Genomic DNA, 16,222 nt, shown 5'->3' with positions numbered 1-16,222 from the left:
TTCTGCAAATCTATAGATACCATATATACAGATCTAATTTAGGTTGTGGTTCATGAAAGCGTTTATGGATTATTGACATTTCCAATCTCCATACTTCACAGTGAAATTAATTAAGAGGCGATAATTTGGGGAATGTGTTACATGAAGCCATTGTAACGCAAGGTACTTGTAGAGCACCTTCGTTTGCTGATGCCTGGGTATTCTATGAAAAATGTAATTTGGAAACAGAGCAAGTAAGACTATTCCTCCCTTTTATTAAATAAAGGATTAGCACTTCATTTGCTGTAAAAGGCAAGCATTTCTCCTGTGCAATAAATCAAGATTTTTTTTTTTTTTCCTAGCCTTATGGGAGGGAGTATAATGTGCATACATAGGTACATGCAGTCAAAAAGAGGGAAGTACTCTGTTTACTGAAACCTTAAATTTTCTTGGAAATATAAATAATGTTACAGACTAAGTGGGTACCACCATTATAATCATTTAAACCTAAACAAACTTTAAAACTTAGCTTGCAGAATAGTTTTGGTCTGGTAGAGAACTGCAACAGAGAGGCTCAAACTTGCATGTGGTTCTTTCGTAACAGAAATTGGCAGCTGTGAGAAAGTTAATTCATAGCAATATAATTGATAAGAACTTTTTTTTCATTCCTCTGTCTGGAGAATGAAAGTCTGAGCACTTTACATTCAAGTGTTAGGTTGCTCTTGGACTGCAAAGCCAGGTAATGTTAATGGAGTCTGTTCCCCATTTAAATGCATGTACATGCTTGCCATTGGCACAAGTGAAGATCCCCCAGGTAAAGCAGTGGCGGACCACAAAATGCAATCTGCTATGTACTTATTTATTGTACCTTGCCAAAGGAAGCTGGCATTGTTCTTGCTCTGAAAAGGAAGGGAAATGATTTCTAGAAAACCCGTCATGTTGAGGGGAAAAAAAAAAAAAAAAAAAAAAAATTGTACTAAAGTGGGATTAGGTGGCAAAAATGGGAAGATAGCAACAGTATGTATTTGAAAAGTAGTCTTAGAAAACCTAGTTCTTCCATTTTCTGTGCTTGCTCCAGAGCCAAGACCCAAGACGGTTTCCCCTGTTGCATGTTAAAACTTTTCACATTAAAAGCTCATAAAATGAGTGCTTCACTGGGGCTGCAGCTAAATTCTAGCTTGGGGGCAGCTTGATGTGGAGGATGGGGACAGAGGCTGGTCACTGTGTCTTCTGTAGCAAGGACAGTTGCAATGAAGGGACTGAGACCAAAGACTACTATCTTGCTTTTGCTTTTCCTTTGCCTAGAGGCAAAATGTCATCTGATCTTCTGCTGGCTACAGCTTGCGGCAGTGGATGTGGCTGTGTTCCTGTTATTAGGGTGTTTGGGGTCCAGCGACCACACACCTGCGCTACAGTGGGACCCCAGGCTTTCCTAGAAGGAGTGGGTGGATACGAGAAATGGTGGCGTGTGGTTTGGTTTGCGCCTGTGCTGCACGGAGTGAGTGCTGAGCTTGGCTATGTGGTCTCTTTTGTCATTTTAATTATGTGTCAGGAGAAGAAAACGAAGCAGAGATGGATACTTCTGCAGCATTTTGAACTTTAGGTTGCCAGAACAGCTCGTGTCATATAAACGCTGAGCTAGCTCTCTAACTGTTCTTCTGGCAAACCATAGGGGGGGGCGGGGTGTGTGTGTGTGTGTGTTTTAAGTACAAATTAATAAAAAAAGAGTATTTTCATATTTTTGGTATTTTAATGGGGCTTTGAGCAACCCGATCTAGTGGAAGATGTCCCTGCCCATGGCAGGGGGTTTGGAACTACGTGATTTTTAAGGTCCCTTCCAACCCAAAACATTCTATGATTCTACGATTTTCATTCCCTGGGTTTAGAGAGATATATATATACATATATGTATATATTTTAGATTGACTGCTGCAGAGTTTAGCTTTCCTCCAAGTGTGCTTCCCCACTGGGATCTGTCTATGTACCACCTGTGCTTCCCAATGGTAGAGCACTGTGGGTTTGAAACACGTACAGGTGTGGTCCTCTTCAGCCTTGCTGGCTGGGTGCTGGGATGGGGAACCAGAGGGACAAGTGAGAAGCTGATGACCCTTCTGCAGTATCTGTGCCCCACTCTCATGGTGCCTCTGATCTGTCAACTGCTGCATTTCCTCTTGGACCTCAACCACTTTCTTAAATTTTAGATGCTGGGAAGAGAAACTTCTCAGGACCTCATGTGCCCTATTACTATTAGCGTGACTGGGAATACATCCTACCCAACAGCAGATTTCCCTACACCCTAGAGGGCAGAGTTTCTCTAGCACTGACTACAGGATCCTGTTATCAGTGTTCTGCCATGCTGGATATGCTGTGAATCTGATGCTGCCCCTGCCTGTGTATTGCCTAGTTGCCTAGACTACTGATTTCTATTGTGATAGCTAAAAGGAAGTCTGTTATTGACATGTGCTTTGGTGCCCTGAATTTTGAAAGCATCTCTTGTTTATTTTAACCTTCTTTTAGTAGAGGAAGACTGAGACTCCAGCACCCAGCCATGTCTTCAAAACAGACGAGTGCCTTCATCTCCGAGCAGTCTCTACACAGGCATGCTTTGGGGTGCCTTGCTAGTTTGCAGCTTCCCAAACATGTTCCTGTTCAACCTAAAACCCACAGATGGGGGGGGGGGGGGGGTGTTGGGGAGAAACATGTAAATTGGGAGAGCTCTCTGTGGGTGCTATAGGGAAGCCCTCAAGTCAAAGGTTGAGACAGTGGTAGGTGCTTTGCTGGTGGCACAAGGCTGGCCAAGGAGCTTGGGGTCTAGGGATTAGAGAAAGAAAGAAAAGGCTGTAGATCCCAGCCCATCCTTGTATGAGGAGCCCTGGTGCAAGGCACCTTCCAGACTTTGTTTTATCGTTGGAGGGAGCTCAGTGCTCGAGTCCAGCACAACAGGGCTCAGGGCCAAGTGGTGAGTCAACTATTTGATGGTCATCATCTTGCACCAAGGTGATGTGTCGGGGCAGGGCACGAGGCCAGTGCTGTGCCATCTGAGGATGTTTCTCCCTAGTTGCTTCCCCAGAGCCATAACTGCTTTTTGGCTTCACCTCCCCACACATCTGGTGCTGGTTGGTGGAGGCAAGATGCAGTGGTTAGCCACGTCTGGCATGAAGCAGCCTCAGCATGGCTGAGACACTGCATCTTGTGCTACTAAGGTCAGCCTCAAAAACCTGTTTTCTTAGTTTTTCTATTTTGTCATTAACTATGTGTTTAACGCTATATTAAATCAGTTTGACCTGCGAAGGACAGGAACAGGGAGTGGGTGTCACTCATTTTGCTATTAAACATCTGTCCTGAAAAAAAAAACAGTTGGCAAAGTACAGGACACAACTTTTTACTTATTTTTGCAATTGCCTTTTAACATCCCCCCTACTCAGATAATTTTTTTCCAGGAGTTTTGTGTTCCTGTTGTGTGTTTGAAGCAGTGCCAGGGAGAGAGCTCTCTACAGGACTCTACCACTTTGTGCTTGTGCCTTAAACAGTTGAGTGCAACTCAATATGGTGGTAAGAAATGAGCAGTTAACATTGTTCAAGTGTTAATTGTGCCAGAAATTAAAAGTGTATTTACAGAGCCTCAACCCAGCAGTACTAAAAGCATTTAATTAATTTGTTTGTGCGATTTCTCTGAATAGGTGACAGGAATCTGCCTGATCACTCAGCCCCAGGCACAGCAGGGGCAGGCTGTAGCAGCTGATGATCGCACATTGGCCTCAGTTTTTCTTCCATCCGAGGAAACAGGAGAAAATCAGATTATGTGGAAAGTCTTGTTTGTAACTCCCCTCAGACCTGGCAAGTGGTTCTTGATTTCCTTTGGGCCTCTGGCACTGTTGAAGCCAATGGCACTGGCCTGCAACTGGCGTAGGAAATTGAGGTGAAATACCTTTGTTCTGCTCCAATGCAGCAATAGCAGGAGTGGAAGATCTCGCTGTAAGAGAAATAACTGTATATGCTTGCTTTTTCTGTAGATCCCTGTAGGAAGGCAAGGTGCCTCCTGTGCTTTAAGCAGTATTTAAATTCTGTGGACTGGCACAGGCATTGCAGAGATGTAAAATTGTCTGTAATTGGGCAAAATGTTAAAAATGCTTCCAATACTTTATGAAGACAGTATTGCAGTGATATGTTGCATAATTGAAGGGATAATCAGACCCTAATTAGACCCTTCCTTTTAATATGGCTCAGTGAGCTAAATCCTCCAAGCCTCCCATGCAACCTATTCAAATAATATGATGTCCCAATATAAGCTGAGTAATTATTGAAATTCAAAAGCATTAAGTCTTAAATCAGCAGGAGGAAAATACGTATTGGGGATACATACAATGGAAAGCACCATGCAGCAGGTCACCACAACACGTACTGTGTCTGGACTTATAAGAGAGCTGGATATGGCACTGAACGCTAATAACACATACAAGCTATTCAGGATAAGGGTAATCAATGCTTCAGGTCACTCAGCTCAGCTGGTCACGAATATATTATCTCCTGCAGAAGCTTCTCTCTTCCTGCTTTACAGTATCACATTGCTGTTCGAGTGCATTACAAAAGCTTTTGTCCATTTGGAAATGTAAATTACTGCCTTCTATGCTGCTAAAGGTACAGTATACCATCAGCCAGAAGAATCAGTGTGAAGCCATACATTTGGGGATCTGTCATGTTGCTTTCTTGCTTTTACCAGGGACGTTTAATGTTTTTCTGAATACCTCACTTAACTGTGGCCAGTCACAGCCTGGGACAGGGACAGCAGTTGCTGTGCGGGTTTCTCCAGTTGCTGGGTCGGGTGCCTTTTATTCTTGCTGGCTCTTTCCCTTGCAAAACCAGGTGCTTGCACTGAAATGCGTTGTCTCTGCTCCCTAGAGCCCTGACAGCCACATGGTGAAAACATTTGCCTTTAACCTTAACCTGTTATGAGGTAGAAAGGAGCCTGGAACTAAGCCCAGGTAAAAAAGACTGTTTAAGTTTGGAAACATTCATTTGGGGAGCTGCAGTTGGCTCCGAATGTATGCCTTCCTGCACAGCAAAGTGCAGATCCACATGTCTAGCCAATGCATTTGCAGTCTTATCCTGAAATCGTTCTTCCATTGAGCCTGCAGTTTCCCATCCAAATGAATGAGACTTTTGAATGCAAAGGGGTTTGCAGTCCCAGCACCGGAGGACAGTCATTTGGCAAGTGTCTCGGTCTGGAAGGGGCCGGAGTGAACTCTGGGCAAGCAAAAACAAAGCGCACGTGCATACCTTTGCATTCCTGTCTCGCTTCTCTGAACAGAGATCCCTCAGCTGTCAAAATCATACTGTTTTGCTGGCAAGTTCTCACTTCTCCCTCAATGATATTTTATGGGGCCTGTCTTCTGCACCTTCAGGGAAGAGGCCTTGCAGAACCAGCATACCCCAGGGCTGAGAGTCAGAAGCTGTTTGGGGCCCCACCATGCTGGAAGAAGAAGGCATCTGTGCCACAACTGCAGGGGGCTTTTGGACGAGGGCTGTCAAGGCCTCTCACAGGAGGTTGTTAGCTATAGAAACTGGTACTGAGCATTTAGCAATTAATACGAGCACTGCATTTATTTATTCTGACTGCAAGGGGCTTTGTCCGAAGGGACGCAACCTCTTCAGCAGCATTATTATGCGTGGTGAATAATTCACATAAAAATTTCCAGCAAGTTCTGGGGTTGGGCTTTTTAAATAGTGCTTAGATATTTTTAACTCATTAACACTGTAAGTCTTCAGGATCTTATAAATCATATAAGTATTACAATATTTTAACTGGTTTTTTTTCCCAATTCTTACTAAAGCTTGTTTCTCCAAGACATAGGACAGGACTCTACGAACATCTACCAGTGTGCTTCATTTGACTCTCCTAAGTTTCGTATTAGTGTCGTAAGGGAATATATTCATGTCTTAAGGGAATATTCTCCTGCTTAAAGTAGGGATTCCTGTTTCCCAGGATTTTGGCGAAATACATGTAGATGTATATTCTGTAAAGTTTCTCCCTGGAGTTTTTATTCTATACGTAAATCCGTATCAGTCATATTTCAGTGCATGGGTGTGTCATTTTGCTCTATGAAACTAGTCCAAGGCTCCTGCTGATGAGGTATCTCAGATAGTTCAGGGGGCTTGGGATGTCCCAAGTGTTGGGTGTTTTTTTTCTTCTTAAAAATTTTTGTAAAGTTAAAATTTATCTGTATTTTGTTCGGCTTGTCTGCATATTATCCAGTGTTTTTCAGAGGAAAGGCTTTATACATATATATAAAATGTTCACATACTAAAGTAAATTAATAAAGCTTCCTTTTCATATGAAAGAGGTAAAGAAAAGTACCTGGCCAATACAGTACCATTAATCTATTCTCTTTTCTCCTTTCTCTCTTTACCTCTCTCTCTACAATAGAAGTGGAACAAAAAGGTAATTAAATACCTTTCAAATTATATATATATTACTTATGTATAGGCTAAGTTATTTAACAGTTTAACGTTTTAGTTGAAATACTTTGTCATTAATTCTCACTACTTTTTTGTTAAAGTTTATTTAGTATCTCTGCTGCTCAACTTCACCAGATAACTTATTTTTTGCTGAAAAGTTTTTACCAGTGCCACTTTTTTTCATTAAATTTTTATTCAAAGGTTTAGATAACTCACTCTTTTCCTGCCCTAAAGAATTTGGAAAGTGTGCATACATACGTATGTGCATAAATATATCTAATTATGCTGTAAAAGCCTCTTGGAAATGACACCCCTTTATCAGCAACTCTAGGTGGTTACTTAGACTCCAGTAGAGCAATATATTTTTACACCAGTTACTAAATCTGATTTTCCTCCTGTCTCGCTCTCCAGAGGATATTACCAATTTCTGCATTTCCAAAAATAATTGGGTATGCTCCAAGCAGGGAGCACGAACATGGGATCCCATCTGCCAGCCCCACGCTACCCGAAGCGTGTGGTGGGGTACCTCTTCACACCTCCCTGCTGCCCATCCCATCATCATGGTGAATATACTCCTGCTCACGCAGATCAGCATTACAAATACGCAACAAATATTCTCCCCCTGAAGCGTGTGGAGCACCTCCAGGCCAGGAGGGTGCTACAGGGGGATGGCGAGGGCCAAGCGAGCCGGTTTTGCTCCGCAGCATCCCTCCTTTTGTCTCCCCATCCAGCTGGCTGGCCTCTTGGCACTGGCGTTTCTGTGATGCCAAGGTCAGCTGGGTGCCGGCTGAGCCTCCTCCCAGGCGCTGGGCACGCCATGGCTCCTCTCAGCCCCGCCGAAGTCTGAGCAGCAAAGCACCCCGGTTAGTCAAACTGCTCCTCTGTGCTCCTCTCATGTAACAATAGAAGGTATATGTTTTTAAGTTTGAATTACTACTATATTTAACAGGACATTTTTTAACTGATTAAAATCTAGACTTTGGGTGCCTCTCCAGTGAACTTTATTCTTTTCCTTCCTTCTTTCCTTTCTTCCTTCCTTCCTTCCTTGTCTTTTCCTTTCAGCATCCATACGTCATTCGTTTTTAATTGTGTGGACTGCATGTTTTGTGTGTCCTGTAGCAGCTTTGAAAGCCTCATTTCTAGTTATACTGCAGATGTGTAGATGGGTGTTCCCCCCGACTCCCTTTGCTTTAAACGCTAAGGGATTCGCCTCTGCTTTGCTATTGGTACTCTTTAAATATTTAATATCGCTTGGGCTGTAAGGATGGGAATTTCTTTCTCGTATTTCCATTTCTAGGCCACTCTTCTGTGGGCTGTTCAAATAAACACGTGGATCAATTTCCCGGGAGTTTACCCCTTCACCTAGTAGGTACAGATTCACTGCAGAATATAATCTGGAAATACAAACCCAGAAATCCTTTGGGGACACATATTCATTTCAGAGTTTACAAAGGCGAGTGGTCCAAGTAAGTACACCTGTAAAAATAGATTTGAAAAGCAGTAAGAAAATGAGCCACAGTTGATAGACAGAGCAGGAAAAAAAAAAATCTGTTTGGTGGAGCAAATCTTGTTCTAGAGACATGGCCGGCAGGACGGCTAGTCTCCAGCTACAAGGCATTGCTCTTGGGTTTCCTCTGATCTTGAGTGTCCTCTGCTCCAGAACTAGAAGCTGTTGAGGTGTTTGAGCCAACCACCCCCAGACAGTCATTAACTTTGTTTTCTTGTTTCAAATTCTTTTCCCCTCCAACAGTTTTTCTTTGCCCTGGACTGCTAAAAGGAGTATACCAGAGTGAACACTTATTCGAATCTGACCACCAATCTGGTGCCTGGTGCAAGGACCCTCTGCAAGCATCCGATAAGATCTACTACATGCCCTGGACGCCGTACCGGACAGACACGCTGACGGAGTACTCCTCCAAGGATGACTTCATTGCCGGGAGGCCAACCACAACATACAAACTCCCACACCGGGTAGATGGCACGGGGTTCGTGGTGTATGATGGGGCTTTGTTCTTCAACAAGGAACGAACCAGGAACATAGTCAAGTTTGACTTGCGGACAAGGATAAAAAGCGGGGAGGCTATCATAGCTAATGCAAATTACCATGACACCTCTCCCTACCGCTGGGGAGGCAAGTCTGATATAGACCTGGCTGTGGATGAGAACGGGCTGTGGGTAATCTATGCAACAGAACAAAATAATGGCAAAATAGTTATTAGCCAGTTAAACCCTTACACATTAAGGATTGAAGGGACGTGGGATACTGCCTATGACAAGAGGTCAGCTTCTAACGCCTTCATGATCTGTGGGATTTTGTATGTGGTGAAGTCTGTGTATGAAGATGACGACAATGAAGCCACAGGGAATAAAATAGACTACATATATAACACTGACCAAAGCAAGGATAGCATGGTGGATGTGCCCTTTCCAAACTCCTACCAGTACATTGCTGCTGTGGATTATAATCCCCGGGACAACCTCCTTTATGTATGGAACAACTATCACGTCGTGAAATATTCCTTGGATTTTGGCCCGCTGGACAGCAGAGCAGGTAAGGGTTTCAGTACCAAGCCAAAATCTGAATTGGGCTTTCTATTTTTCTTGCAAGTACGGTGTAAAATTGAAGCACACTCCTGTCTTACTGATCTGCCTGTGTTTCTGTAAATTAAGCCCCACCACAAGACCTATGATGAATATTAAGACATTAATATATGCAGAATATTTTTTTTAGTCTTAGTTTGATATGAAATGGAGAAAGGAATGTGCTACCCATAACTAACCTGAAACACTCTCCAAATATCCACGCTCTTCCTCGCATCACAGGGATAGCACTCTTTTCTCCATAAATGAGTTTTCCTCCATACATCAGATCATCTTCCCTTCTGCAGGAATTTTGGCAAAACAAAATATGGAAGATGCTGTTGCTGCAAACAGCCAGGGGAAAACTACCAGCCAGTTTAAATGACTTCATTCCATTAAGCTGGGGGAGTTTGGGCTGTTTAGGGAAGCCGTGAGCATGCACCCACCCACAAGTGTGTGTCTAGAGTCAGGAGGGGAATCGACAACAAAATCCTCCAAATTGTTGGTTTCTTTTCTTTAAAGTTGCTCTTTTTTAAAAAGCATTTCATGACTTACTATGATTTACTATACTTTCTCTAAGAGAGGAGCATCTGGCCCCCAGAAGATTCCCAGCTTTTCCGCTTTTTTTCCTGTTAGAGATTATGCTAGTAATTACTTAGTTGGGTTATATTCCCTTAACTTTAGCAACTTCTTCATTGTTTTGCAAGTATTATGTTCACAGTTGCCACTTTATTAGTAACATGACTTAGCCTAGATTGTGGTCAAACTCATACGACAGTGCAAGAATTTCCAAACAGCATATGCCCACTCATTTTCAAATGGTTACTGCTGTACGTGATGTAGTCACAGTTATCAGGTAGTTCATGTGGTAGACTGTGTACTTCAGAAAGGCTGAAAAAGTAAGAGGAAAGGCAGAATTAATATAATTTGGACAGTAAACTTTTGATTTGTAACATGGCTGGTCCCAAAACACTCTTTTTTTCTTAATAAGAAACTCAGAAGTGAATGAGTGGATTCAGGGCTTCAGATTGCAAAAGAGACGTTGAGAGGTTTCTGTTGCTGAGCTTTTCTTTTTCTTTTCCTGTGTGCAGCCTGTTATCCATATAAAAAATGGATCAAGAGATGCTGAAAGAAACTGTGGATATGAAATCTGGGGAGGGGTGGAATAAAAGTGGTAAAATGGCAGTGAATTTCTCATTTTTATACAAAAAAGGAAGGAAGAGGAGAAGGAAATCTTGAAGAGGCAGATGAACAAAACTGAGTGACTGTTAAGAGAGGAGCAGGGATGTTTTCAATGATGTTGACCTCTGCAAGATCTCAAATGAGCAAAAAATGAAGTAATATTTCTCATTCTCCCAACTTAATGATGACCGTGTACTTTCTGAGTAGTGGAGTGAAGCAGAGCAATTTGTGAGCGATTGGTTATCCCTGAGGAGTGAAAATCAATTGCATCCCTTCTATTTCACAGAGTTTCTCTCCTTTTCAGTGAATTATGTTCAGGTATTACAGCGGACTCTCTGCTGCCACTTTTTCAGATGGTGACCGTTGTCAGTAATAGCATCTTTAATTTAAAAAAAGCCGTAATCAGTGAAAAACCCAAATTTTGTACTTTCCTATAGAAAAGGAAATGATTCTCCCCTTTTTCTCAGTCTAAGCTGGTGAGATGGGAGAGCAGATTGAAACCTTGCAGAGGGCTGAAAGTCTTTGAGGTGCAAGGATTTGATTTGTCCTTGTGTCACTCTGGTTTGAAGCCCCTTCAATTTCACTTATGTTTGGATGAGAATTTAAAATCCCTCAGTGCCTCAGATGGAAAGCTGAAGCAGTTTTTGGCTTTGGGTGGTGGACATGAGTGGGTTAATCTGGTGTCAGGGAATCTGGTGAGCCTTCTCTGATGTTCCTTTTGTGGAATTTTTGGTAGCTTTGTAATGTGGGCACTAAGCTGAATTTTACATGCATTTCTCTTCTCTGAAAATTGCTGGGATTTCTTTTTTGGCAGAAATGCATAAGGATCCCATTACAGGTTTAGATCCTATTTTACAGGTTTAGAGGACTTTTGAGAGGACTGCTCTGATAGCAAGTGAAATTCTCAATAAGACAGCTCGAATGGGCCAAGGCATTTCAAAGTGAAGAAAAATAACTTTGCGAAGGGAGTTTACTGCTCCATTACCTGCACAGCCTGATTAGTGGGAACATTATTTTACGAGTCAGTCGAAGAGAAGCACTGATTTTGAATTGAATAGGTGAGCAAACACTTGCCTGACACCAGGGTTTTTTGCAGAGAGGAGCCAGGAGACCAGGTCTGCATGACTCGTTCTCTTCCAAGTTCAGTGCAACACGTTTTCTGGTTAGCACCAAATTTCATGCCACATTGCTTTATATATAATACTAAATATATGGCTGGCTTAAACCCAGTCTCTCCACCAAAGAGGAGAGCAGGAGCTGATGCAACACTAGGAAAGCAGTGAAGATCCAGGATATTTTTATTTGGTTATTAGTTATTTGGTTTTTTACAGAATGGATTTTGGGTATGTGTTTTCCCTCTTCTCTTCCAAAATCACCAGTGTTTCTCTGTTTAGAGCAAGGCAATGTTCAATGCAGCCATTTTCCATAGGGTTACAGTTTGAGTAGCAAAATATGTAAAACATTATCTGCTTAATTAGAAAACAAAAAAAAAGATTATAAAATTGATGGGTCGAACAAATTGGTTGTTAAAAAACAATTAAGGGTGAAGTTTTAGGAGAAGAGCTCTTAAAACCAAAAATTGATCGTAACAAGAAAAGTGATATATTTAGCTACCTAAATGGCCAGTAGCATATTTGAAACATATTTGAACTCTTGGGTATCAAACACTTGAAGGATATCTAAAATAAAAAACAGGTGCTGGGAGCTCCAGTTCACTTAGAATCAAACATTTTCAGTCTTTTCCCAAACCATGCAGGGGAAATGGGAGGGGGCAGGATTTGCTTAGCTTATAGGAAAGGCAGGGATCACATCCTCTCGCAGTGCTTAAACACTTTTTGTGAGCTTTAATTAAAGGTCTGTTTGTGCATGTAGGTTTGCAACATATTTGAGTTCTTCACTGTCACAGAGCTTCTCTCACCCACTGTTTAAAAAAATGGGCTTTTACTCCTCAGAGTAAATGAGTGTCAAAACCTGCAGTGCTCAGCTTCTGTAGCAGCTGAAGGTACCAGGGAAGGCAAAACATTCTGAAATCTTAAGTGAGGCACAAAGCTGGATTCAGCTGATGTAGAAGCAATTCAGGGCTCTTGATTGAATTAAAACCAATTGTTCATTTTTCTCAGAAATGGGAAAAGCTGCATTTTAAGGATTTGCCATGCTCAGGTTTTTTTTTTCCTTTTGTCTGGGGTTGTTTTCATTTATCTCAAAAGCAGTTTTGAAAGCAAACACTCCTCAGTACCTGCAAATCCCAGGAAACCTGTCATTAATGTCTACCTTCAAGAAGTGAACTTGAAGATACCAAAAGCCTTTGAGGCATACATTTTTTTGAGCTGTTTGGCCTTAAATGAGTTTTTTTGGAGGATGCTTCTCCATAAATGCTCCTGAGCTGCTGGGTTATTTCTTTGTAGCTGCTTTTGAGTTTGCCAATTTGATGCAACAGTGAGAATAGCTCTGCAACTCTAACAGTGTTTTCCATCGCATTCTTCAAGAACTTGAACCCCAAAAAGTGTTCAGGTTATTTTTTTATGTGCCCCGCTAGACATGTGCAGGGAGAGAAATGAAAGGCTGTACCAACAGAATGAAAAATTTTCCACAGCCTAATCAGTCTTAATATTCACCAGAGTTACCTGTTTTAATCATCACCCACTTGTGATACAGTCTGCATAAACAAATTCAAGAAAATATCAACAAATCCTCCTCTCCAAAAAGGTAAAGTGCTCCCATCCCACTTCCTGGCGCAGTGCTGCATACAAACTCGCATCTTCTGGCTTTGCATCTCTGCACCTCCCCAGGCTGTCATGGCTCCTGGCTGGGCACCACGTAGGGGTTCCTGGGCAGCACAGAGACCAGGAGAAGAAAGTTTTGCCTTTTAAATGCCTGAGGTGCCCCACACCGGTGCTGGCAGCTCTCACGCGGGGGCTCAGGATGTGCTGGCTGAGCGTTTAGGCCAGGGGTAGGGACTGGAGCCTGTCCCGTAGCTCAGCAGTGAAGTAGTGCAGGGAAGGACTTGAACCTGGATAAGGATCCCTCTGTGCATGTCTGGGACTCGCATGTCCTGGCAAATGTTCCCAGTGACATGGAAAATAGAGACCTCCTACTTTCGAGGAGATGTTTTGAACTATGTCCAGGAGACCCAGGCATTACAATATGGAGTGTTTAATAGGTGTATGAAGTTAATAAATAAATATGCCCAATACATAAGGAAGACAGTGATATGATACAGGGCTTCTAATATGGCCTCATTGTGCCTAAGTGGCTCCCATAGATTGCATATTAACACTGTGGACTGCCAGTCCGGTAATCAAATGTGATATGAAGCTTCCATCCATATCTGTGATATTTTAAAAACCTCAGAGGGTGTATGTCAAACTTTTATCCTCCACATTTTGTTAAATATTGTGGGATGCTCTCTTGACATGTGATTGCAACCATTTTATTCAGTAAGGGTTGTTGGGTTGTGTTTTGTTTTTTTTTTTCCTAAAGCAGTTTTACAATGCAGATAAGGTGAACCCTCTGTCCTTATAATATGCTAATTAAGTGCATTTGTGTCTTGGGTAAAAGATGTGGCAGTATGGTGATGAATAAGAACTTTAAACACATATGACACCTCGTTAAAATGTAATTTTCACATCATAAATCTGAGGCCTTTCCTTTCACAGCTGAGTAATGTGGATAGTGGGCAGAGGATCTTGAGCGTTTCAAAGCTGTCACGTGCTAATAGGTAGCTGAAAGTGGCTTCCTGCGCTGCTCGCCTTTAACGCCCGACATCCTTGCCTGGGAAATGCATCAAAAGGGCTGCTGAATCTTAAATCCCACTTGTGCACAGGATATGAATTGCCATCGCTTCGAGATCCTATTGCGATAAGGCATGCTTGGTATGTCTGAAGTTGAATTTGGGCTGCATTTTAAAAGGCCAGCTGAGCCTTTTTGATGAGCAGCTTCTCCTGGTGGACAAGGGCCATTTTTAGGGAGCTGCTGAGTGTTTAATTGCGGCTTCTCCTGTGTTTTTATTTTCCAGTTGCTTTCCTCCCATCTAGGAGCATCCCTAGCTCTCTCGCTCCTGTTCCTCTTCATTGCTTACAGTGACAGCTGCTGGTTGCACAGTGTTGCTGGAGGTTTTCAGAGAGATCAGTGCTTGCTTTCAGCAGCCTCTGCTAAACACGTATCGTGACTGGGGCCCTGGTTTTTATCCTCTAATATTTGCCCATATATGCACGTCCCATTTATTCTATAAATATTTCAGTCCCTTTTTGCTATTTAAGATAGAAAGACATGTCTAAGTTTGGAGGTGAAGAAAGCAGCACATCTTTTACAACAAAGCTGGCATCTCAACCTACATTTGCTGGCCAGACGGTACCTTAAGTTCAGAAGGACAGGAGGATATTTCACCTACCTGGGGCATGCTGGGATCCAGAATTGCATTTATTCCCCATTTTGAGGCCTGATCTGTCTCTTCGTTTTCACCCTGTTTTAAATTTTCCCACTTTGTAAAGCAGCATTTGATTAAAAAATGATAAAAAAGTATCATACCACTGGATACTTTTCTGAAATTAGGGATTTCTGCTTTTTGTCAGGAAAGCTAGAGTTTGAGTTCTTTCCTGTACCTTCTTACAAAAAATCCTTAAAAAGTGCAAGATTCCTCAGCTTCAAAACCCTCCCTTTTTGGAGCATTTCATAAATATTAATACTGTTTGGTTAGCACAGCGGGAATATCTTCAGTGCCTCTCCAGTATGAATAAATATGTGGTTGCTCCCTCCTCCTAAATAAAAATGTACTTCTCTCAGTAGGACCATGAAACAGGAGATAGCCTTACCAAATGGAGGTGGAGGAGTCCTCCTTTTCCTTGAGTCACTGCTTCTACTATGACACACCTATCTGAGCCAGCCTGAGAAAATGGTACAGCACACCTAACCTGTCCGGGAGCTAAACCAGGATACTGCTGTATCCTCTTTGGAGATCAGTTGTTACCATTGCAAACCAAACAGGAGTCTGCTATAAGACCTGCGTGCCGTGAAGTCACAGCCAATCTCAATGCGCTGAGGTCCTGTTCCCACAGGGTCACAAGCAGGAGTGCTTGGGGACTGGTCTGGTGGGCAGCCAGCATGGTTGAAGTAGGGGAAGGGCAGCAAGATACAAAATGATTAAGCTAAACTTCACTTTCAAGCTTCAAAACAAAAGGAGACCAGAGACTTCAGCACTTCATAATCCTGTCAAACGCCAGGAGGGGGAAAGCACCTTGCCAAGAACATGTCTGAAAAGCTGAGGCGGCTGTTCCTGGCAGCAAGCATGGGATGTACTGCTGAAGATAGCGGGGTGATTGCAGAGGGGAAAAAAGCATTAACTGTGTATGAAGGATAGCGGCTTTTCCTCTTCTGCAGTGAGCTCTTTGACTTGAGGAATCAGCCTGGAGTTGTGATTAATTGTCGTTTCATTAAGTTCAAGACCACCAGGTTGTCACGCTGACATCCACCACAGCTTATCAGTCTGATGCAAATACTTTGCTCCAAACCTAGTGTTGTGGTTTAACCCCAGCCAGCAGCTAAGCACCACACAGCCGCTCACTCCTCCTCCCCACCCAGTGGGATGGGGGAAAGCATAAAAAAAAACCAACAAAACCCGTGGGTTGAGATAAAGGCAGCTTAATAGGACAGAAAGGAAGAAAAAAAAAATAATCAACAATAATTATAAAAGAATTAGGATATATAAAACAAGTGATGCACAATGCAATTGCTCACCACTGGCTGACTGATGCCCAGTTAGTTCCAGAGCAGCGATCTGCCCCCCCAGGCCAAGTCCCCCCAGTTTATATACTGGGCATGACGTCCCATGGTATGGAATACCCCTTTGGCCAGTTTGGGCCAGGTGCCCTGGCTATGTCCCCTCCCAACTCCTTGTGCCCCTCCAGCCTTCTTGCTGGCTGGGCATGAGAAGCTGAAAAATCCTTGACTTAGTCTAAACACTACTTGGCAACAACTGAAAACATCAGTGCATTATCAACATTATTCTCATACTAAATCCAAAACATAA

At 42.7% G+C, this 16,222-nt stretch overlaps 1 protein-coding gene across 1 annotated transcript in view; it reads left to right on the top strand.

Annotated features, from left to right (window-relative positions):
• Positions 1–16,222, top strand: part of ADGRL3 (adhesion G protein-coupled receptor L3) — a 338,557-nt gene that overhangs the window by 145,975 nt on the left and 176,360 nt on the right. The window contains exons 4-5 of the mRNA XM_075033579.1: positions 6,404–6,418; positions 8,186–8,986. Of these exons, the coding sequence (XP_074889680.1) occupies positions 6,404–6,418; positions 8,186–8,986 (816 nt within the window). The remainder of the gene's footprint in view (positions 1–6,403; positions 6,419–8,185; positions 8,987–16,222) is intronic.

The sequence above is a fragment of the Buteo buteo genome, chromosome 1 (genome assembly GCF_964188355.1).
Source record: "Buteo buteo chromosome 1, bButBut1.hap1.1, whole genome shotgun sequence".
NCBI lineage: Eukaryota > Metazoa > Chordata > Aves > Accipitriformes > Accipitridae > Buteo > Buteo buteo.
The sequence above is the reverse complement of the archived record's forward strand: the minus strand, read 5'-3'. Positions and strand labels throughout refer to the sequence as shown.